The sequence below is a fragment of the Cnephaeus nilssonii genome (genome assembly GCF_951640355.1).
Source record: "Cnephaeus nilssonii genome assembly, chromosome: 7".
Taxonomy (NCBI): domain Eukaryota; kingdom Metazoa; phylum Chordata; class Mammalia; order Chiroptera; family Vespertilionidae; genus Cnephaeus; species Cnephaeus nilssonii.
Window position 1 is genome coordinate 66,197,200 of NC_137078.1, and position 24,936 is coordinate 66,222,135.

Sequence of the window (24,936 nt, forward strand, 5' to 3'; positions counted from 1 at the left end):
TAAGCCTGGAAACTGCTAATCAATATTGAAAGCAAGGTGGCTTCCCCACATCAGTGTAAACACTGTAACATCCTAAGTACCTTTTCTGAAGATTCACACAATATATTTTCTGGCTTCAGATCTCGGTGAGCAATGCCTGAAATGACAAAGAGCAAGGAAATGGTTAACATATGCACATAATTATCAAACATTCCACACACAATTAATTTTTTCCAAATGCTGTTGTTCGCAGATTAATTCCCAATTATGGTACATTAAAAAGTCAACGAGCTGCAGGAGGCAGAAGTAACCAGAGACAAACCAAAAGCACCGTTGAATCTGCAAGTCGGTTGGAAGCAGAAGCTTTAGAAGTCGGGCAGGATGAGAAGGGCTAAATGAATCCCAGCCAGCCTACCTCTCAGCACTGTGGGGACAACCAGGAATAAGAAGCCCAACACGAAGCAGAGCAAAGAGCTCCGCAAACAGCCGTGTCTGGAACAGCAATGCAGAAATAATGAGTGCCTTGTTTAAGAGCATCTCCGGGGGCTGAGACTGCTCTACCTCATTTCTTCTTGTGTGGCCGATTAAAAAAAAAGATCCCTTCAGTGGGACCTCCTTAATGTTCAGAGGATCAAGTGCTAGTGAACAATCTCCCAAAGCTTGCCCAATTCCCTTCTCTCCCGCTCCGCATATCCAAGACAGTCCTGCCAGAGCACAGCAGAGACTGCTTTGGCCCATGGGTGTTCTTCAGATAAGCCTCTTCCCCCCTGCTTTTTGGCCAGCCCTCCTGAAGGAGACTGCAGATGGTAGCTGAGCACATGAAGGGTTAAAATCTATTGACTGGGCCAAGAAGGCACCTGGGGGAAACCACCTTCTAACCAAAGACAGGGACAAAGAACCAACTCACAGGGCTAAGGAATTCTAGTGGTAGACCCAGAAACCTCCCTCTCTTTCCTCCTGCAGAATGCATGAGGCAGAGACAGAAGGGCTGCAAGGCTGAGCAAATGCCGAACAGCTACTGCTTGGAAGGACTGGAGAGCAGCAGAGGATTGTAGGGTAACAGGAAAAAGCAGAGTCCGCTTTTCTAAAACTCCCTGGGCCATCCATCTCTCAGACTCCCTGGCAGGTGACAGAGGCCCAGCCCACCGGAGGCTCTTCACTAAAGGAAAAACCTGAGCTCCAGCAGGCTCAATGACTTCATCAGTCACCTAATTGAATGAGAACCCAGAGCAACCCAGTCCAGGCTGCACAAATTGAGTCGGGCTGCAGCTCTCCTCACTAAAAGTGAAAGATATTTTCCATTACAGCAAGTGCTCCCACAGAAGGATCATGAGCCACACATGGAGCCTTGCTCTCCAAATAGGTGCTGATGGCCGAGGCGTTCCCCAGCCCGAGAACTGAGGGCCAAGTGTAATAATAGGTCTGCCTCTATGAGCGTACCAGCCATCCAGCTACTCCGGTTCATTTCCCAGAGGTTAAGCTGCAGTGTGTCCAGTATTTAAGAGCATGGAACTTGTTTCCGGGCTGACCCATTCTTGCTCAATTCATCTTCCCGGTGTGAAGTTATTTAGAAAACAGCCAAGTTCAGCTAGAAATCGTTTTTCATCCCCTCCAACTTCTAGGCACACGGGCAGCTGGCCAGCTAGATGCTAACAAGCATTTCAGAACTCCTCAGACACCACCAGCCTCTGTTCCCTTTAGTGCATTCTTGTAAAAAAATAAATAAATAAAAAATAAAAGCCCCTTTACTCCCCTCTAAGGTATGGATCTTGTAAAAAGCGTGACCCAGTTTTGCAATCTATGGAGGCAGCTTGGGGAGCAGTTGTAAATCTCTGTCAGGCAGGTGTTACCTACATGCATCCCAGCTTTCAGAAACAGAACCACTGCCATTCATCATGCTGCGGAAAGCACAGATCTACCCCCCCCCCCCCACCCGCCGCTTCTAGGAATTTTCATCCCGTGTACAAGTCAGGCCCCCAACATGGTGTGGCCTGGGTGCAGATCTCTCTCCAGCCACTGGAGGAAGTGGGGTAGAATCAACGAACCAGAACCTCCGCACCAGGCCACACCAGCCTGCACTGTGCTGCCGGCACAAGGTGGGGTGCGTGAGCAGGATGCCTACAGTGGTCCTGCGCACTCACAACCAAGGTGGCCCACATCCACAAAAGTGAAGGGAGCAGAGCAAAGTCACAAATTATTCCCATCAGGTAGAATGCTTTAAGGGAATATTAGGAATAAAAATGCTTTCTGCCTGGTGGGGGATAAGGATGGAGGAAATAATATTATTGAAGAACCATGTACTATGTGCCAGGCACTACGCTCCATATTGTATATGTACACACACGTAGGACACACTCAATTATGTAAGTACAGATGAAAGGCTTAGAATAGTGCCCAGCACATAACAAGTCCTATCTAAGTGTTAACTACGGTTGGTGATACAATTCTCTCTTAATTCTCACCATAACTCTGTGGGGTAGGCGTTATTCTAACTGGTAAAAAGGTAAAGCCAGAATTCATTATTTCCATGGCACTGCTGTTTGGCAAATTAAAAAATGTATATTATAATTAAACATATTTATGGAAATGGAAAAACACCCAATTTGCAAAAACATTTAATTTACTAAAAAAAAAAAATCTCAAATAATCAGTCCTAAATAAGGATTGTAAACCAAAGTGTAATTCAAACACTAGCAACCCTGCCTTTTACCAATTGTGAGGTTCGACAGATACCTCAAACTCACTATGTTAACAGAAAAACACATTTCCCAGTTATTGTGAACAAGATATAAAACTACATATATACTATCATGCCAATATAGGTGGTGTATTTTAAAAGACTAGAAGGAATAACACCCACATATTTATACTAGAGAGGTTGTATGATGCATGGTTTGCATTCTTCATTAGAAAAGGGAAAGAAAATCATCCACATCCACACACCCACATATACCTTATTCAACATGGATTTTAGTGTTCTCTTCCCTGCTCTTTCTTCCATCTTTATCATTGTGAACAGGTCCTCATCTATCCACCACCCACATCAGAAGTCTGGAGGCACCATGGTTTCCCCCTCACCCTCATGGGTAGGCCTGCCAGCTGCACCAGCTTTTGGCCCAGCCACTCTGCCTGGCCTGCCTTGCTCCCTTTGGTCCCCAGAGACTGGCTAGCCCAACCCACCACCAAGGCAAAGGCTCAGCTTACCTTTGGTGTGCAGGAAGTCCAGGGCAGCAGCCACATCCTGTACCACGCGGCTGGCCTCTCGCTCGTTGAAGTGCTTCCGCTTCTGGATGTGGGCCAGGATGGAGCCTGGGAAGCAGAGGAACGTAGGGAAATGCCTTCTCAGGCTTTACTGAGTATAACTTGTCAGAGGCCAAGTGTCCGCAGGTTTGGGTGGGGGGCAGGCTTATTCATGGCTGAATGTCCAGCACCAAGTGTGGTTCCTGGCACAGAGGAGGTACTAGCACAAAACTGCACTGACTAGTACGGAACTGCTAACTTCTGTACTTGTCTATGATGAGTACAGAAGGGAGTGAGAACAACTATTTAAATGACCAAAATATGTAAATGCCATTTGGCTTCTGCAATAAAAAAGAACTACAAGTGAATCCACCTGGGATAGGGGGCCTCTCTGTAGGAATTTTTCCTCCTTTGCCTCTGATTTTAGATCCAAATGAGAGCATAGTCTACAAACAGAAATGCCATATCTTCACCAGATATGCAAAGATCTAAAAACAGGAGAAAAAACTGCTTTCCCCTGAACTTTCCTTATTATTATTATTATTATTATTATTATTATTATTATTTTGTTGGCAACTTGTTTGAGAAGTCTCTGAGTTTCATGATGGATGATCATCACCTCAGGCCTTAATAAGAAGTCCAAACATATACTCAACAGTAAAGTACCTCCTTGCAATTTCTCAAAGACCAAGTAAATTTTGTTGGCTAACATTTATTGAGTAGTTGCTATGTGCCAAGCACTGTGTAATGCTCTTTAAATAGATTGTCTTAGCCTCACCACAACTGTACAAAATGTATAAAATACAGTTATCCCCATTTTTTAGATAGGGAACCCAAAGACAAGAATGGTTAAGCAATTTGTTCAAGATCATACACCAGTAAGTGGCGGCATCAGGATTTAAGCCCAGTAAGTCTGGCCTCAGAACCTGTGCAGACTTCCCCTCAGGAAGACCTGTGGCCCAAATGCTGGGCAGATGGGTTGCCCTGAGCCAATCACACTCTTTACCCATTGGGTCTGGCCTCAGTAGGGTTGCACTCTGAGTGATACGTACAGATGACCCCAGTGGCATTGAGTATTAAAACATGTAATTCAAAGTCCTAGTGCTGTTTGGCGGGGCGGGGCAGACACAGGCACTAGCATACAGTATACATATGGCTTGGTTCCAATGTGGTTTATGCTCACTGCTGGAAGCCAGTATTTCTGGACTGAAGGTGTCATTCTAAAAGTGGTACATGTTTACTTATTCTGGTTTTGGCACGGACATGAGATTAAAGATCTTTCACTTGCCAGATGAAACAATCAAGGGATCTCAACATGTTAGGAAACATTCCAAGAAAACCAGCTCCTGGCTAATCTCAGGTTTGCCTTGCTGCAGTAAGTCTCTTGTTTCCAAACTTGTTAAAAAGGAAGGTGGAGTGTAACATACTTCTCAGCTAGCCCCCATCATAGCCAATGGTTTTAAGAATATTAACTGCTGATAATTATTAAGCCGTTAGTGCCTACCAGGCGCTGAGCTAAGCATTTCACATGAATCATCTCATTTAACCTTCACAGCATCCCAAGGAGGTAGGTGCTGTCATTATCCCTATTTTACAGATGAAAGAATACTGTTTGGAAAGGTTAAGTGACGTGCCCAAGGTAAGTGATGGAGCTAGACTGAAACTTAGCTTTGCTGGTTTCTAAAGCACAGTCTTTTAGTCATCAAGCCCCTCCACATAGTCCTCCACTCAGCGCCAGACATCCTCCCTAAACCTTCACCTTGCAAATGTGTCCAAGGTTGGGTAAGTGATGGGGAGGACAAGCGCTTCTCCTTCTCTTTGTCAGAAAAGCAACTTCAGCATGCATCCCGGTGATTGTGTGTATAGGTGATGGCAGTAGTGGTGATGGTCAAGAACAGCATCATTCTAACTGAAGGTTGGCACATTCTCAGGCCTCTTCTCTATCCTGAGTCTGTATCCTAAACAATGGAACCCTCCTCTCCCCTGGTGAGCCCTTCTGGACTTCACAATGTATGTAGGAGCTTCCACCCACAATTAATTCTGTTAAATAGTGAATGTGTCAAAACATGGATTGATAAATTGATGACTACATGTATCTATTTATGAGCCCTATTATAATGAGAAGGCATTTATAGAATGCCCACACAGGTGACATTCTAAGCTCTGCAAAATGCTAATTATCATCCTTCCCTCCGGCCTCCCTTCTCCCAAATCAAGGGCAGTTTTAAGTCCTTCATCCTTTTTATTAGCTTGACTCGTTTTAGAAGTCTCTGGGATTCATGATGGATGATCACCACCCTGGGTCTTAATCAGAAGTCCAAACACATACTCAACAGTAAGTACCTCCTTGCAATTTCTCAAAGACCAAGTAAAACCTTGTGTCATCTTCAAAGAATTCAATCAGCTCCAAAATGTTCCTTAAGTAGGGAAAAATAGGAGGAAAAGGAAAAAAGGAAAAATGGTATTATATATTAAAGCCCATTTACAAATATACAATGAAAAAATATATACAACACCCTGTAACAGGGCAGAAATCAACCTGAAATCAGAATGCTTATTAAAGACCCACATTTGAGAAGCAGCCAATGGTGTTAGCAAGGCTCAGGTCACCTTATCTTTCCATAATGTTTAGTCTCTGGTGTTTTCACCAAGTCTGTGCTGTCAAACCCCAACCCTAAAACCCACTAGGTAGAGTTATAAAAAAGTCCTGGTCACATTAAACTGAATAAAATCTGCAGCCGACTGGAAGCAATTGCGGCTAATAACACTGAATAGTAGGTGTGTGTCCTGGAGGCAAGCAGCAAATAATTACTTGCCCTCCCTCTTGCCCATAAATCACGGGGCAGTATTTACATTGCCTGGAGAAAATGGAAACATCTGTCAAATAGACTTGGGGCCTAACGTAGGCACCACTAGACCCTAACTGCTAAGCGCTGCTTAATGAAACACCGTGTTCCCGGCCACCGTAGCACTTGTGGCCTTCCCCGGTGAGCACTCCTGTCTGCCTGAGCATTACCGTGCTCCGCCAACAAGGTCGTCTTGTAACTCAGTAGGGAAGCCACCAGCCTGGATATCGAAGGTGTTGGGGCTTTTTTTCTTTTAAAGAACGAAATAAACCAAGTAGAGTCTCTAATGCTGAACTCAGAAGCTGCAGGCTGAAAATAAAAATCTGTCCCTCATAAAAAAAATGCTGACCACTTTGGGAGACACCAGGCTTTTACTAGTGCGAAGGCGTCCAAATAAGATGGCCAAAATGGCCTAATTTGAAAGAAGATTGTAGAGGCAGTGCCTGGAGTTAAATCAACAGCAGCCCCCATCCTCCAAGCTTAATGACAAAGCCATCAATACCGGGCCACTGGCTCCCTGCTGACCCTACCATGGAGAGAAAGAAAGGGGAAAGCGAAATCTTGGAGGTGACCCTGATTTAAAGCCACAGCGGGAGAGCCACTCATTTGGAGCTGGTGGCGAGCAAGCTCAGACAGGGTTGGAGAGCACCTTGGCTCAGCTGTCAAGCACAGAGGGTTAGACCAGGTTTCACGACCCTCAGTATTAGCTGCACAAATGTAACTACCATACGAACAGAAAACAGCAGCAAATATTCTTAAAGTTCTCATCATCCTCATCCATTAATCACAGCAGGTTCATAAAAGTTTCCACTAGGCAGCCTAGTTTCCACAGGCACTTGAAAGAAATAAAACTCGATTTTTGTCCCAGGCACTAATTCAGATTGCTCACTCATCTAATGGGCCTGAATTGCTGATATTTATAGTATTTCAGCCTAAACAGGAGATAGCTTCTTTGCTACTGTTATTTCTTCTCTCTATGTTTTCTAAACATTGGAAGACAGAAGGAGTTACATGCAGTTGTGGGGGAGGGAGTGAGAACTCAGGTGAGGAGATGGTAAGAAAAAACCTTTTTCTGCGGTCACACATCCCCCCAGAGAAGCAGCAACAAGCCCAACACTATACTCACTTGTTTCCTTGACACTGATATAGCGTCTCCACCTCTCGAAATACTCTACTCCGACTGTGCCCTGCTTGTTTTTCGATGATCTATGGAAAGAACAAAATCTGTCAAATATTCACCTGAACTCAAAACACCGCTCAACAGGAGCCCCTCTGGCAGAAAGGACGGCCAAATGTAGCCCAAGTCAGTTACAAGCACAAGTCTGGAGTAGGACTTGGTGACATAGGCCCTGGGGCTCTGCCAGCAAAGCTGCAGACTGGTCCGAGGGCTTTCCAGCCTGGCTGGGCTGTTTGACTCTGGCCAAGCACAACTCCACGGAAGCCTCTGAGGGCTGTCCCAAGCTGCCTAGGGGAGACCGAGGCAGCCAGCAAGACAAAGAGCTATCTCTATCCAGTTCTTATTCCAAGGATATCTCTTTTTGCCTTTCCGGTAAGAATTTATAAGCTTTAATGAAGGATCTCCTAGTGCTGGAGGAAGAGCAAGGGGCAACGAAGGGCCCAGGTCAATGCCAGCTCTGCAGTTCATCTGAGAACTTACCCTTTGATAAAAGTCATTTAGGTACATAATCTCTTAACCCTTACAACAAAATCCCAAACAACAGAAAGAGGTAAAACATTTTGCCCACAGCTCTGATAGGTGGCAGGGCTGGAATTCAAGCCTAGAGCTGCCTCCGAAGCCCTTGCTATCCTATATACCTGCCTGTATCCTATACATCTTCTCTCAAGAGAACCCAGAGGCCTTATCTCTCCTATGATACTGTGGGATGCTCCCCCTCCCCACCTGTATTTGGAGATGCTTGGCAAGTACTGACTGAAGGAATATGTGAGCCAACAGATGAGCAGGTAGTTTACACAGGGAGTGGCTGACTCTGAACATGTCTTCGGACCCATCCAGAGTCCCCAACTGCTGCTCTGCAGAGCTGGCTCTGCTTCACAGTCCCACGTGGTGAGCGGGCAGCAGATGATGACATCCTGTTCCTTCATTCCAAGGATGCTGTGTAGAACACTGCAAACTTCTCCAATATGTTGTAGAACACACATCCATGACCAATGCAATTTTCTAAATAAGTCCATGTCTGTTGGTAAACCTCTGGGCCTGTTTTCTGCACAGAGAGGTGTAGTGCTGGGGCACAGAAGCTACTCAGCTAGTTTGTTCACCAAATATTTCAGATCAAAGTCAGGAAGAACTTTCGAGCAGGCAAGCTATCTAGCAATGGCATAATTTTTTCTGAGGACGTAATGTACTCCTACTACTAGAGATGGGGGAGCAGAACATGGTACAACTATTTGAGGAGTTATAGAGGATATTCAGGACTAGATTATCTTGAAATTTCATTCCCACCCTGAGACTCTAGTGTTTATCAGTTGGATGCTGATAGGGAAAGCCCTAATAAAACCAAATATTGTGCAGCTGTGTGGGGAGAAGCAGCCCATCTCTAGGGAGTTTTCAAGGAACACGAGAGACATGGGCAGAACCGCTGAAATCCAAGAATTGCCAAGCCAGGGTCCGTCTTTGCCCAAAGATGCCAGGGGACATGGTTTTCCTCTTGTGAGCCAACTTTGAAGAAATAGGTCCTTCATCCATAAATGTATTCAGACATTTGAAAATCAACTGACATTTGCAGTTTTTACCACACTTAAGGCATATTTTTTTAAAAATTACTTGTAATTTATACTGATCTGTTTCCAAAAAGGAATTGAGGCAGTATTTTTGTTACCATATGAAACAATACTGCAGCAAAAAGGAACATGGCTTAGCAGAAGTTTTCCCCTTAATAAATCCACAGCTGGGACTATGGCTGATTGGTTAAAAAACACACGTCTCCCAGGAGTCAATTTGGCTGAGTCTTCCCATATGAGGCAGCGCTTAGACCTGGTGGCTCAGGTGGATGATTTGAAATAAGTCTGAATTGCCCCCTTGGAATCAATAAGACCTTGTTTCTAGATCAGTGGTTCTCAAACTTTGGTGGATATTAGAATCACTTGGAAACTTGGTAAAAATACAAAGATCCTGATGCAGGGTCTTTGAGAACCACTGCTCTCAATCCGTCTCTTCTTCCATTTGAGGTCAGCAAGTGAAAGCACAGAGGGGTGAAGTGAGCCATTCCAAGATCACACAGCTAGCAGCCATCTCTCCTGTCCCACAGCTGAGTGCTCCGTCCTCATGATCATGATACTCTACATCCGTGGTCGTCAAACTGTGGCTCACGAGCCACATGCGGCTCTTTGGCCCCTTAAGTGTGGCTCTTCCACAAAATACCACGGTCTGGGCGAGTCTATTTTGAAGAAGTGGCGTTAGAAGAAGTTTAAGTTTAAAAAATTTGGCTCTCAAAAGAAATTTCAATCGGTGTACTGTTGATATTTGGCTCTGTTGACTAATGAGTTTGCCGACCACTGCTCTACATCATTTGCAGAGCATTTTGTCATTTGTAAAATGTTTCTACTGATAACAGTTCATTTTTATTTTCAAATTCATAACCAGTCCATGAGACAGAAAGGGCAGGTATTAATATCTTCATTTTGGAGATGTGGGAACTGAGGTTCAAGGATTTTCAGTGACTTTACCAAAGTCAAATAGTAGTAGTTTGTCAAAACAGAGATTCAGGTTCATTCCAAATCTGTTTGTTTACTCCCTGAAGCTAATTTCATTTGTCAGATTAATAAGAAGCATTAATACTATGAGCTAGGTATTGTTTCAAGCCCTTTGCACATATTAATTTATTTAATCCTCACAAAAATAATATATAAGTTCTATTATTACATCTATTTTACAGATGAGGAAACTGAAGGACAGATAGGTTTAGTAACTTGCCTAATGGTACACAGCAAGTAGAGAAACCAACATTTGAATTCAGCAAATACAGCTTAGGAGCCCCAAATCTTACTGAGCCACCACATTGGGGCATATGAAATTTATTTGGTTTAGGTCTGACTGTACAAATTAAAGCCTGGCATCCAGATGAGACACTCACTTTGACAGCATACTCTTGGCCATTCTGCAGGCTCACGGCTCCTTGAACTTTGGCATAGGCTCCCTCTCCAAGCAATTCAGAGGTCAGCTTGTACACATCTAGAGATAAAATGGATGAGAGAAATAACAAGATGAGTCACCCTTTGCAAGTTAAGATGGAAAGAAGAGCTTCTGTCACTCAGCTTCCTTGGGCTGACAACACAGGCACACGGTGACTCCGCAGTACGGTGACGAGAAAGACCATTAGCTTTCCTGGCCATCTCAGAACTCAGTTTCTTAACAACCAGATCACATAGAAGACATCCTGTTCCCCATTTTAGAGATGAGGTCAGTGAAAGGGTTTCCACACACATATTTCCCGAGCACCTACTATGTGTCAGACAGCATATTAAATTCATAATAGGGACAAAGCAAGGAATAAAATATAGTCCCTGCTCTTTGAGAATCACAATTCAATGGGGAAGACAGACGCGTACACAAATGACCCCAGAATAAACCAGACAGTGGGAAATACTATCAGAGAGAGGACAAGACATAGTAAAAAGGAGCCAGGGAAGGGAAAGTTTATATCTGTCTGTTCAGAGAATCTGGGGGATCCTCATAGAAGGATGAATTTGAATCGACACCATGCATTCATTTACTCATTTGCTGAGCATCTACTATGTGCCCAGCTCTGTGCTAGGCATCGGTGATACAAAGGGGAATAAAGCACTGTTTTATTTTATACCACACACAAAGGACCCTCATTGGAGGTTTTTGAGAAGCTTCCAGAAGTCACCCACAGGAAACAGGAGACAGACATAAATGTAAACGGAAGCCTCGAGGTTTTTAGGGTGCTGAGTCACAGCGGTTCTCACAGAGTAATAGGCTTGGGTTGAAAGAACATTTAGGTGGCCTGCCCAAGCTCACAAATAGCACAGGCTCTTTGAGCCCTTCCAAAGGAAGCTACGGCTCCATCATAGTCTCTGCTGAGCTGGCCTCCTTCTCCCTTAGCCTCCATTCTTCGGCTTCTTCCTCTTGAGGCAGCCTAGCGCTTAAACCCACAGACTGAGCAGAATACTTTTTAACCATGAAATCAGGTTTTATCACTCTGAGTCATGAGAAGCCCTATAATTGCACAAGCCATCCTTGAATAACAGGAACTACTCTTATATTCATTGAAAGAGCAAGACCTGTTGATTTGGAAATTATTCTAAAAATCATGGTACTTCTGTCCTTCTCTTCTCCCCTTACCCCCTCCACCCCAAACACACACACATATCTACTGACTGGGTTAAAGACAAACAGACTCATAGATAACAGAGAACAGACCGACAGCTATCAGAGGGGAGGGGCATTAGGGGACTGGGTGAAAAAGGTGAAGGTATTAAGCAGAAAACAAACAAACTCAGAGTATGGTGATTATAAGAGAGAAAGGGGTGGGGGGAAGTATAAGATGGTATAGGGAAGATAAATAGTGAAGGAAACAGACTTGACTTTGGATGGTGAACACAATGCAATATACAGATGATGTATTATAGAGTTGTACACTTGAACCTATATAATTTTATTAACCAATGTCACCCCAATAAATGCAATAAAAAATTAAAATAAAGAATACACACTGTTGTTTTAAGTATTTTAAATAACATGCTTTACTCACAATGGACACTTTAGTATTAGCCTTTTACACATGTCAGAATAGGTTGGTGGTTGGAAGTCCAATATTCCTGACTCATAAAGGGCTGGTCACTAGAACTACTCTACAAAACAATCAACTCATTAGTGTATCTGCAATATTGTAAAGAGGGACCATGAGGGGGAGCTATTTCAGGTTTCACAAAAGAAACAAAATAGATGAAGGGGCATGTCACTACTAGGAGAAGCTACTGATCCTTTCAATTCTTTGCAGAAATGTTCAATGATTCACTTCATCCCATCACATGCCCAGTAGTAACAGGACGAGCATTGAGCCTGGTGCCTCACACAGGATTCAAAATGTTTGATGACCAACACTGTGTCCCTTGAACACAACATTCACTCTTAAAATGGTGTCAAACTCAGCACAAGTAGCTGCAATCTCTTGGAGTCAAGTTCTCTGCTTACAGAAGATTGAAGTTTCATTTGCAGCCATGCCCTCTCTTCCTCTTCTTACATGGTTGTTCTACCTCTCAGCAGCCCTTCTAGGAACAGCTGAGGGAAAGATCACATCTGGAAGGGGCTGAAACACACCAGCCAATCTCACTGCATGTACAACTCTGACAGACTGGCCTTCCTGTCCCTTGACCGTTCGGAGGAGGCCTGTGCATGCATCATCCAGGGGCTTTTCTCATCTCTGCTCTCTCTCTTTCTGTCACTCCTTTGTGTAAATTCTTGCACTCCTTCTTTCATCCCTATCATACACATAACCATGAGCTGGCTCTACGATAACACAGATCCTGTGATCTAGACCCATGGGCTTTTGGGAAGCTCCTGCCATGCTTGGGGAGCCACAGGCCCTGGTCTAAGAGAGTTGTGTGACCAACCTTCAAACTTTCCCAGCAAGGAGTCAGTGGCCCGGGCCTTCCGCTTCTTCTTCTTCCTCTTGTCACTTTCTGCAATGGGAACGGGTTCACTGCTGCCCATCTCTGGGAGAAAAGAGGAGATGCAAGGGAAATATCACTGTACTGATCAAGCTGTAAGTTCACCCAGAAGCAAAAACAAAACAAAACAGGGGGAGGGGGGCCTGAGACCCAGGAGCTTTACACTGATGGTTTTTAAATATCTGTGAGGACTATTGATTTGTTTTGACCCAGGAGGCAAAACTAAAGGCAAAACCATTATAGCAGATCATTAACTGTGGAAAGAAACTCAGACAGACAGGCTAGATTAAAAGAGGATAGCAGAGGCCTGCTTTAACCAAGCTCATTAGCACATGGATTTAGATTTGCCACCAGTCAAACTATAGTCCCCAAACAGAACAATGAATCCATAAGCAGAATCCCACCTGTGACATTCTCTAGCTTCAGAAAGACAAGAAGGAGGGTGAGGCTGGGAGGGGGTACATGCAAATAAAATCATACGATTAGTAACATCCCTATGTGGATGTGCACAGGGATTTCAAAGGCCTTCAGTGGCGATTGCCTCTGTGAAGGTACAATAGGGCAGGGATATCTACGAGCACAGACGAGTGCCTATGGAGCCAGAGCACACTCTTCCCTCTCTGTTCCTTATTTGAGGGGATACAGGTAGGGTCCATTCAGAAGTCTGCAGTTGACAGGTCTACACCAGGCTGCTGGATGAGGTCATTTATTGCAAAAGCATTATTATCTCTCCCTGGCAAGCACCTGGTGCCCCTGTTAAAGGAAAAATTTGGGAGGCAGATATTTGGACATTGGACAGATTGGGTAGGAAAAAGTAGGGACAAAAAGAATAAGCAGGAGACTGAGAAGGAGAAAGAGAAAAGGAGGAATAATGAGCCAGTACCCAATCGTAGTACTGTTTCTAAGACACTCTAGTAAGGGCCTTCCCCTGGTAAAGATAAATTACTTACAGAACATGTCATGCCCCTGATCCAGAGTGGAGCCTTAATACTCTTTGCCTGCAGTTAGAAATAATAAGATTTCTCTGAAGTCTCTGGGTCTAAATCCCCACCAGGGTGATTAAACCTTTACATCCTTCTAAAATAGAGGCACTCGAGTGCTGATGGGGCATATGGTGTGAGAGCCTTTTAGACCAACCTTCAATAAACACAGGCTCTGGGTTGTTGGATTTTTTTTTTTTTTTGAGAGAGATTTTGAAATGGAAGCTGGCTCTTTGCCTATTGAGGGAAAAGGCCCACTCTCTTCTCAGAGGACCCTCCTGAACATGATCAGAGAAATGGCTCAGGAAGATTGATTAGAGCTGATGCATGTCTCCTATGCACTGTTCTCAGAAGCGAATACATGACAGCCATGAGGAGAAAGCACACAGAACGACAGCCCTTTTCAACACCACAATCCAGAAAGCATGGTTAGGCAGCCAAGTGTCTGACAGCTCAATTTAGGTGCATTCTTCCTCCCACTTTTAGGATCTGATGACAGAAAATTTTCAATTATATTTTATAGAAGAGATAAACACAGGGATAAAAGGAATCCATAGAGAATCTCAAAATATTACTCTAGCCAACAACTTCAAGCACAAGATTCATCTTGTGTAACACGCTATGAATTAAAAAAATTGAACTTAAATATCAGCACCCAAATATCCACCCTTACCTTTTTATATTAAAAAGAAAAGAGCTGCTCAACATAGTGAGAAATTCTACAGAAATAAAACACAGGATCACTCATCTTCAGGAGCTCAGGGAGGGGGCACTGACCACTGTGACAATAGGCTGAGGAGGGACCATTGTCCCTCTTGCTCTGCCTCTGTGTGCGGTCCAATGTCAACCCTGGGCCCCATTTATTTTCTCACCAGCACTGCAAACCAAGTGCAGATGGGGAAAGATTTTAGATTCACTTCTCTTTCTCCTTCCCCTGCCCACACTCTGATGGAAGGCCCAAGGACAAGCAAAACAGCCAACAGGCAGGCAATGTAGAGGAGGAGCCAGAGGGCTGGTGGCATTATAATTCACAGGGGATGCTCAAACATTCTTACGACTCTAGCTAGAAAACCCTGTTAGCTGCAATTTATACTTGGTTTTTACCACAGCAGGGCTGAGGGAGCCTCTTGTGGAAGAAGCATACCTCTGAGCATGGCTGCACACTCAATATTAGATTTTAGGGCTTCACACACAAAAAGATAGAGTACCTGGTCTATTCTGCATGGATTTCATTGGAAGAGGGTACGCCAGAAGGGACAAATGGTTAAGACTTTCCTTAGAAACAGACCTTGTTGAAGGAGAGTTGTTTTTGAAACTAGGAAGAAAAAAATGTAGGAAGACAGTGAAGTGAAAAAATGTGCTTAACTTCCCTGTTTACACTAAAGGAACGGGGAAGGGAGAAGTGTTACAATCTTACCAAGGAGTTGATAGTTTCCTCTCTGGAGCCCGTCGATAGTCTATTTTATCACCGACAGTACACTTGCAGGGAATTCATGAAACTGTGGGACCTTATTTAATATGCATGCAATCATTTGATAAAAGCTTCTTCAGAGGGCAAGATTCCACAACCAAGCAGGTCCTTGGCTCACCTCCTTTCCTTGGCCTAAGGATTCTTCTCAGCTATTAAAACCCATCTCAAATGTCTCCATCCCTTTGAATGAATTAAGGTCTGTGCAAATTTTGTTAGGCACTATGCAAATAGATGGGATTACTGCGCTGAACTGGAAGTTAACGCTCCATTCTCTGCTCCCTAAACCCTGCTGGAAACTACTAGAGCACTGATTTTATGTGGCCTTGAGAGCTCCCCAAAGTTCCTAAAGGCCAGGACTGCCACCTCTTCACCTTTGCATCTCCTTAAGTTAGACATACACCAGCCATCAGAGAACATGCACCGAAATGAAAATGATATAAAATGATGCACATACGAGGTGTTAGGTATAGTGCATGTTACCCAGGCCCTTTAAGTATGAGTGCACATACTGAAAGAAATTTGGGCACATGTTTGCGCTTCAGACAACACAGTTTCATGAATTCCCTGATAAACTTCCTCTCAAAAAGAGCACTGTGACCCAAAAGGTTTTTAACTTTCTAGCCCTTGCTACAGGATTGGGCAATGTGTCTGTTATTTCAGAGAAGGAAGTGAGCACTTCTTTTGTTTTCAGACTGAACCAGCTGGTCTGGAGGCTCCCAGCACTTCTACCGCCTCCTGCCCTTGCCTTCATCTTGGGCAGGGCTCGGTGGTCCACATTTGTGTATTGGTGGAGGTGGAGCTGGAAAGAAAGCACACTGCTGATAGGGAAGGCACATGGGCTTGGCATCAGGAGAACAAGCTGAGAGTCCTGATTCAGACATAGTACCAAGGCCAAGTTACTTCACCTCTTAGAATCTCAGTTTCCTCATCTACAGAATAAGTTTAAAAATAATGCCCGCCTTTTCCAGCAACCCTGTGAGAAACCAGTGATATACTTCTATAAATGTGCTTCAAAAAACATGTGTATGCCCTAGTTTGTTTGCCTTAGTGGATAGAGCACCGGCCTGTGGACTGAAGGGTCCTGGGTTTGATTTGGGTCAGGGCACATGCCCAGGTTGCAGGCTCAATCCCCAGTAGGGGGTGTGCAGGAGGCAGCCAATCAATGATTCTCTCTCATTGATATTTCTGTCTCTCTCCCTCTCTCTTCCTCTCTGAAATCAATAAAAATATATTAAAAAAACAAACAAGCATGTATATGCGCACACAACAGAGTAGAAAGACTATCTAGAACTACACAAAAATGTTAATACTACTACAATTTGAAAGAATGTCTACTATGTGTCAGGCACCATGGCAGGCATTAATATATATTACTATCTCTAATTCTTACAATAACCCTAAAAGATAAATATTTCCCCATATTTCAAGTGAAGAAACTGAGACTCAGAGGCTAAATTATCTACCAAATGTCAAGCATGTAATTAGTGGTTTACCTGGGATTCAAACTCAATGCTGCCTTTTCAAGTCCAGTCCATTTCTAATTTACAGTAGTTTTCTCTGCATGCTGGGGTGATTTCTATTTTCTTCCTTATATTTTTCAGTATTTTCCAAATTGTATACAATGAAATTGATTACTTTTTATGCTATTATTATCTCAGTCACATTTTATTTTTCAATAAAAGACACAAATTTCCTCCAATGCACATTGGAATTTTGAATCTGATTATACATTTTAAAAAATCATATCTAGATTTCTCTGTATTGAAATTCAACATTTGGTGAAGAAAAAATATTTCAGGAATATTGGTGCCAACCTAAAGATATTTTTATAATCTTGAAAAAACAACAAATGCTACTTTAATTTTTATCTTTTTAAGTGCTATTTTTCTAAAGAAAAAATGTTGTAAAAACAAACAATGCATTGAATATTCAAGCCTGAGAGACACCAGGTTAAATTCTAGCTCTCTGCATGAGCTTTGACAAGTTGCTTAGCTTCTTTGACTACCGGCGTCTTCATATACAAAATGAGGTCACAGTAAGGCCTAGGCTGCTTATATCACAAGGCTGTTATGAGGATCAAATAAGAACCTATTACACACATACTGTATTTATTGAGCACCTACTAACTGTCCAGTACTAGACAGTGAGAACATAAGACATAGTCTCTGCCCTTATGGAATTTAAATCCACTGACATGTAAAACAATTTCAATACAGTGGGACAAGTGCTGTGACTGGAAGTACCAAGTGCTGTGGAGCAGAAGAGAGGCATCTAACTCAGTCTGGTAACTACAGGAAGGAACAGCTAAGCTGGCACCTGAAGGAGGAGTGGGAACTGGCCAGAGTGGAGGCTGGGGAGAGAGACAGAAGAAGAACATGTGCTAAGGCCTGAAGGAGAGGCAGCATGGCCTTGGGGAGTGATGGCAAATCAGCCAAAGGGGTGAGCAGAGGCAGAGCATGTGCATTCTCATCATCATCGTCAATCATAATGAATGTGTCTAGTCCTAGGCATAAGTTTATCTTGTTTTCTCCATTAAAAAAAGAGTAGGGCCCAGATGGTGTGACTCAGTGGTTGAGCATCGACTTATAAACCAGGAGGTCATGGTTCGATTCTGTTCAGGGCACATGCCTGAGTTTCAGGCTCCATCCCCAGTAGGGGGCGTGCAGGAGGCAGCGAATCAATGATTCTCTCTCATCACTGATGTTTCTATCGCCCCCTTCCTCTCTGAAATCAGTAAAAATATATTTTAAAAAGTAAGAGTAGTAATGCAAGTTCTCCCTTCTTTGTCAAATCTGTTAGTCTACAAGTATTGATTATACTCCTATGGTAACAGCTGTTAAAGATACAGATCCAACAACCAACCTGGCTCCTGCATGGGGAGAGGGCCCAGAGAACTCACAGAGCAGATGAGGAGTCTCACCCAGTGGGACTACAAAGGCAACAGATGTTCCTGACATGAAAGTACTAACCCACTGTTCTCCCCCAAGCTAGCCCTAAGGCCCACCTTCTGAAAGAACTGTCATTTCTCTATGAAGTCTTATGAGCCACAGTGCCCCCAAAGTCACCAGCTCTGCTCCATATTTTGGCAGAGCCTATAGAGAACTGACCAGCTCCTACATCTGGTATGTGATATCAGGTGATCATTTTCCTACTTTGCTGGCTAACAGTTCGGCTAACTCAGCTCATGCTCCTCTCCCAACCACTCTAGAGTTCTTTTCAAGGTCTAGGATTCACCCCTCTTCATATTCTTTAAGATTACTTCCCTCAGTCACAGAGCTTTCTAGAGAAGGAATAGCGGTGAGAGCAAGCTGATGAGTATAATGATCAATTCAGCAGTTTTCTCAGTCATCAGCTGGCTGAGGGCCCCCAAACAAATGGAAACTGAGAAAATGAAACTGAGGCAATGAAAGTAAGGGGGATGGACACTCTCAAGGAACAGCCCAAGACTAAGAAATGTGAGGCAGAGGAGGAGGCAATCAGGAGGAGCCTGGGCAGACTGAGCCCCTAACATTTACTTCTCTGAAGCAATATAACAGCAATTAAAGTAAACACTACCACTACAAGTAGTTCTAGTACACACACGCTTATATGGTGCTTACCATATGCCAGGTAATGTTCTAAGCAATTTACAAATACCACATTTTACATGTATGAACTTATGTAATCTTCACAACTCTATGAGGTAAGTATCATTATTTGCACATTTTACAGATGAAGAAACTGAGGTACAAAGAGATGAAGTAATTTGCCCAGGGTCACATAGCTAGTAGTGGCAGAGCTAGGATTTAAATCTAGATAGTCTGGCTTAGAATTCAAACTTTAAACTATTACACTATATTTAAACCTTAATGCTGAAAACCAGAAGAGGGTAGCCAGTCAGAGTTAGCCAGACATCAACAAGAATGCTTTTATTTAGAAACCTTCATGTAGAGATTCCCTACTGGTGTGCTATGAATGAGGTATGATCCTTTCATCGGGCTAAACAATATCATTTTCTATGTGTGCTATGGTGTCAAAAAGGTTAGTCATCACTGCTCTAACTTACATAAAAGGAGTATATTATCACCACTTTATCATTATTGTATTAATCTGAAACCTAATTTATCAGAAGTTTCTTCTTGCTCTGAGATAGCTTTGTATTTTGTGTTTTGGGCATATTATGTAGGAAGAACTACAAACCAGTCCAACCACATTATTTCATGGTAGTTCTTGTATCAGGTATAAGGTTACATTCTTTTTCTGGCAGACCTATTAGTTGACTGATTTGGTTTCTGATGATATCATTACTACGTAGGGGACAAGGTCAAGGAAGGGGTACATTCAGACAGAAGCTAGTCAAATTTAACACATGATGGATAAGAGGAGGTACCTGTGAAATCAGCTCAATCTAAGGACAGTCTGTAAGTGTGATTCCAGGGGCAAAGGCATTTCACAGGTTTTCCCCAAGAGTCCTGTGTGTAGTAAGGCTGGACAGCATTATGCAGATTGCAGTGTCTCACTCAACTACAGTAAAAGAAGTATGAGGCCTGCTAAGGGGCCATCAAGGTGGGGATTCACAACAGGCCTCGAACAGGGCTGGGATAGTAAGATTCTCAGAGGCAAAAGGTCTAGATTCAGGCCCATCTTCTTCCCCTGCTCTGATACTGGGATCACAAGCATCCTTCAGAACTGTCACTGCATCTCCTGGTGGAAGGAATGACAAGAGAAAGGGCGAGAAGGGTAAAGAAAGTGTGTGTTTAAGAAGTGGCAAACAGGAAAACAGAATTACCATATGATCCAGCAACTCCACTTCTGGGTATTTATCCAAAGAAAACAAAACACTAACTTGAAAAGGTATATGCATCTCCATGTTCAATGCAATATTTACATTATTTACCAGTATAATAGCCAAGATATGGAAACAACCTAAAGTCCATTGATGAATGATTAGAACACACACACAATGGAATATTATTCAGCCATAAAAAGAATGAAATCTTGCCATTTGTGACAACCTGGGGAAGGCAAGGAAGGCCTATAACTAAGGCAGGGGTAGAAAAGAAGAGAAAGAAGCAGGACTGGTCCTGCTGAACAACTGGAGATGGAGTCAAAGACTACTCTCCTTCCGTGTCTAATTTCTCTATCCCCACTGCCTAGTAATGGAGCCAGGCACAGAGGAGGACTCAATATATGTTTATTAACCAAAGTCAGAGAACCCTAAGAGCAGTAGGACCATCAAAGAAGGGGAGAGTTCAGGAAGGGAAGCTTGTTGGGATGGGGAACCATGGAAGACAGTGTGCTACTGGGAAACTGCAGATGAAAGGTGACGGTGACATAGCAGCAAAGCATGAAAACTCACAGATCAGGCTAAGACCATTCTCACCCAGATATCATCTGACCCAATCTACAAATTAATTAAAGTAAACATTTTATGCATTACTTATAACCTGCCAGGCATGATAGAACCTCAGGTTAGAAAGTTATACAGAACACTTCAAAAGGTCATCATATATGTCACTTATAAGTTAAAAGAAAACAAACCTGAAAAGATACATCTCGAGTCATTTTAACAATGGTTACTTCGGGAGAATGAAATTGAATGGGTACAAAATTTTATTTTTTATACTTCTGTTGTATTTTATTTTGTTATGATATAGTTGTTTTATAATGAAAAGTAAAATAAATGAATTTTACTTACTGCATGGTTTTCCTTTTGAGCGTCTCTGCTATTATATTCTGATAGAAATGTGCTCCCCCCCCTTTAAGTAACTGTCTTAGGCATGCCAGGCAGTCCAGCTAATCCTGGTTGCCTAACTGAATACTGAAATCTCTGACTGACTCCTTCCTCTGGAAATAGATAATTTCAATCTAAAGCAATCTAAAAGTCTAAGTAAAATGTATAGCCAATCTTACCTATAGGTTTGCCCAGTTTTTGGAAAGCAAATCCTCTATAAACTTGAAATTCCAGATAAAATAATGCTTCTGACAGGGGTTTGCTGTCTTCCAGCCGCAGGAAGTGTTTCAATGGTCTCTACAGGTAGCACACATTCTTCAGTTCTCTGCTTCAGTTCAGCTTCTGCTTCATCGTGTCTGCCATGAAAATCTTTAAAAAGCAGAAATAGAAAGGATATCAAAATGCTGACTTTTTTGCCCTGGCCAGTTTTTCTCAGTGGGTAGAGCATCGACTTGTGGACTGAAGGGTCCTGGGTTTGATTCTGGTCAAGGGCACATACCTGGGTTGCGGGCTCAATCCCCAGTGGGGGGCATGAAGTAGGCAGCTGATCAATGATTCTCTCTAATCATTGATGTTTCTGTCTCTCTCTCCCTTTCCCTTCCTCTATGAATCAATAAAAATATATTTTTAAAAATGCTGACTTCTTTAAAAGAACCAGAGAAGATAAAGATCAACCTTAGTTTTCCCCAAAACCTATGCATTACACCAGTAAGTAGATATACACAAAGCAATCACAGACTTCTCTAGTCTTTACTATAAAATCAGACATTTGAGCATTTGAAAATGTTGAGATTAAGCATTTGAAGATTTAACAAGTGTCTGAGTAAAAGTTTTCAGATTCTGTTTCCACTGTGGAATTCTAGAACCAAAAAGACATAAAAGGAGTCTCACGTGGAAGGTAAAAGCTGACATTTCTCTGTTGTCCAAGTCTAGAGGCAGAAAGATAAACTAGATTCTGAGAGCAGCAGGTGGCATGAACAGGAACAAGGTTTTATGCCAAATGCATAATTATTGCTAGTTTTCTATGTGATGACTTCATTTTCTGTCCACTGCTATTTTTAATCTCATGGCTCTAGCTATCATGTGTCAAAGTAGATTTGTGAATTTCTCTACAACGTGAATGTGTACTTCCCCCTTTTTCCAATGGAAAAGCTCTGACAAAACAGTTTAAATCTGAATTCCGAGAACCTTGTGCCAAAATTTCTAAAAAGATTTTCTAACTGGAAGCCAGATGTGTTTCGCCATTTCCTCAACTCATGTGTCCCAAACTGAACTCACCCCACCCACCCACTCCTTCCTTTTTCCCCTCCTTCTCTATCAGATTATATCATCCTGCCAGTCGCCCAGCAACAGAACCTTTAAATCATTTCTAATGTCTCTTTCTTTACCAATCTTATAAGCTCCAAATACTTATACTGTCAGGCTTTCCCTCAGCCTGTTATGTAGCTCTTTGAAGAATAGCACCTATTCTTTCTTCAGGGCCCATCACAAATTACTGAAAATAGTCCCACAAATTACTTCATCCACCATTTAATCAAACCCACAGTATACTATTAAAATACTTTGAGCTAGCTATACACATGCTTATGTGGCTCTCCCACTAGGCTACAAATTCCTCAAAGGCAGGGACATATCTTTTTCATCTATGTATTTCCAGCATCTAACACAGTATCTGGCGCGCACACACACACACACACATACACACACACAGGACTCTAGTAAATATCTGAATGAATTACTTCATACACAAAATATTTGTTTATTGTCCAATATAGAATGTTAGCACATAGAATAACCCTTCCTATTTGTGCCTTTTACTCCTGAACAAATCTCTGTGACCTAATTAAACTATTTCCAGGGCCCAAAGAAGCTCTCTCCTTGTGGGCCACAACACTTCCCGAGATAGCCTTGAACTTCAACTCTTTGCCTTTAGTCTTGTCACAATATTACTAAACCCTGTGTTCCTTCCTTCTTGTTGCCTATAGTAGGGGTTGGCAAATTTGTTCTGAAAGGAGCAGATAGTAACTATTTTAGGCTTTATGTATCAGATGGTCTCTGTCGCAACTATTTAATTTTGCCTTTATAGAGAAAAAGCAGCCATAGACCACATGTAAATGAATGATTGTGCCTATATTTCAATAAATATTTATGGATACTGAAACTTGAATTTTCTTTTATTGTTGAGATTACAGACTAGAGGCCCGGTGCACGAAATTCGTGCATGGGGGGGTTTGTCCCTCAGCCCAACCTGCACCCTCTCCAATCTGGGACCCCACAACTGCCCTCCCATGCAGACCTGGTCCCTCCCAACTGCCCTCCCCTGCTGGCCATCTTGTGGCGGCCATATTGTGTCCACATGGGGGCAGTCATGTTTGACCACATGGGGGCAGCCATCTTGTGTGTTGGAGTGATGGTCAATTTGCATACTATTCTTTTATTAGATAGGATAGAGGCCTGGTGCACGGGTGGGGGCTGGCTGGTTTGCCCTGAAGGGTGTCCCGGATCAGGGTGGGAGTTCCCTTAGGGCGTGGGGCAGCCTGGGTGAGGAGCCTGTGGTGGTTTGCAGGCTGGCCACGCCCCCCGGCGACCCAAGCGGAGGCCCTGGTATATGGGATTTATTTATCATTATAATTGAAACTTTGTAGCCTTGAGCAGAGCCAAGCCTCCTGCTCACTCCATGGCCGCAGCCATTTTGTTGGGATTTATTTATCTTCTATAATTGAAACTTTGTAGCCTTCAGTGGAGGCCTGGGCCGGACAGGGTGTGCAGGAAGCTTGGCTTTCTCCATTGCCGGGGAAACCCAAGCCTCCTGCTCTCTCCATGGCCGCAGCCATCTTGGTTGGGTTCATTTGCATGCTCGCTCCTGATTGGCTGGTGGGCGTGGCTTGTTGATGTAGCAGAGGTATGGTCAATTTGCTATTACTCTTTTATTAGATAGGATGTCCCCTCCCCCCCTATTATTCCCCTCTACCCGGTTCCCGCCCCACCCCAGGCCTTCACCACCCTATTGTCTGTGTCCATAGGTAATGCATATATACATATAAGATCTTTGGTTAATCTCTTCCCATACCCCGTTCGCCCCTTCTCTCTGAGATTCGTTAGTCTGTTCCATGTTTCCATCCCTCTGATTCTATTTTATTCATCAGTTTATTTTGTTCATTAGATTTCTTGCTTGTTTATTTTGATTTTTAGGTTCAACTGTTGATATATGTATTTATTGCCATTTTATTGTTCATATTTTTACCTTTTTTCCCCTTCCTTTTCTTCCTCTTCTTAGCGAATACCCTTCAACATTTCATGTAATATTGGTTTGGTGGTGATGAACTCCTTTAGCTTTTTCTTATCTGTGAAACTCTTTATCTGACCTTCAATTCTAAATGAAAGCTTAGCTGGGTAGAGTAATCTTGGTTGTAGGTCCTTGCTATTCATCACTTTGAATATTTCTTTTTTTTTTTAATATATTTTATTGATTTTTTACAGAGAGGAAGAGAGAGAGGGATAGAGAGTTAGAAACATCGATGAGAGAGAAACATCGATCAGCTGCCTCCTGCACACTCCCCACTGGGGATGTGCCCGCAACCAAGGTACATGCCCTTGACCGGAATCGAACCTGGGACCCTTCAGTCCGCAGGCCGACGCTCTATCCACTGAGCCAAACCGGTCAGGGCCACTTTGAATATTTCTTGCCATTCCTTTCTGGCCTGCAAAGTTTCTGTTGAGAAATCAGCTGACGGTCATATGTGTGCTCCATTGTAGGTAACTAACTGCTTGGAACTTGAACTTTCATGCCACAAAATATTAATCTTCTTTTGATTCCTCACCCCTCCCCCCCCCAACCATTTAAAAACATAAAACACATTCTTACCTTGTGGTCTATATGAAAACTGGTAGTGAGCCAGAAATGGCCTATAGTCAAGTTTGCCAACCCAGCTTATTTCCCCTCCTTACAATTCTATTCCTCTACATACACACATACACCCACACGCACGCGCGCGCGCGCACACACACACACACACACACACATACACACACCCCTCTAGTAGGTCTACAGTAAAA

At 43.1% G+C, this 24,936-nt stretch overlaps 1 protein-coding gene across 4 annotated transcripts in view; it reads right to left on the reverse strand.

Moving 5' to 3' along the window:
• The window catches only part of MKNK1 (MAPK interacting serine/threonine kinase 1), a 45,374-nt gene that overhangs the window by 8,007 nt on the left and 12,431 nt on the right, over window positions 1–24,936 (reverse strand). For 3 of the 4 annotated variants that reach the window (XM_079776869.1, XM_079776868.1, XM_079776871.1), the window contains exons 2-8: window positions 21,060–21,249; window positions 12,660–12,761; window positions 10,157–10,254; window positions 7,192–7,271; window positions 5,563–5,636; window positions 3,184–3,288; window positions 81–136 (exon numbers count right to left, since the gene is read on the reverse strand). In XM_079776869.1, the coding sequence (XP_079632995.1) occupies window positions 81–136; window positions 3,184–3,288; window positions 5,563–5,636; window positions 7,192–7,271; window positions 10,157–10,254; window positions 12,660–12,759 (513 nt within the window). In that variant the 5' untranslated portion in view covers window positions 12,760–12,761; window positions 21,060–21,249. Of the gene's footprint in view, window positions 1–80; window positions 137–3,183; window positions 3,289–5,562; window positions 5,637–7,191; window positions 7,272–10,156; window positions 10,255–12,659; window positions 12,762–21,059; window positions 21,250–24,936 lie in introns of those variants that run through there. The other variant, XM_079776870.1, reaches the window with a different exon arrangement.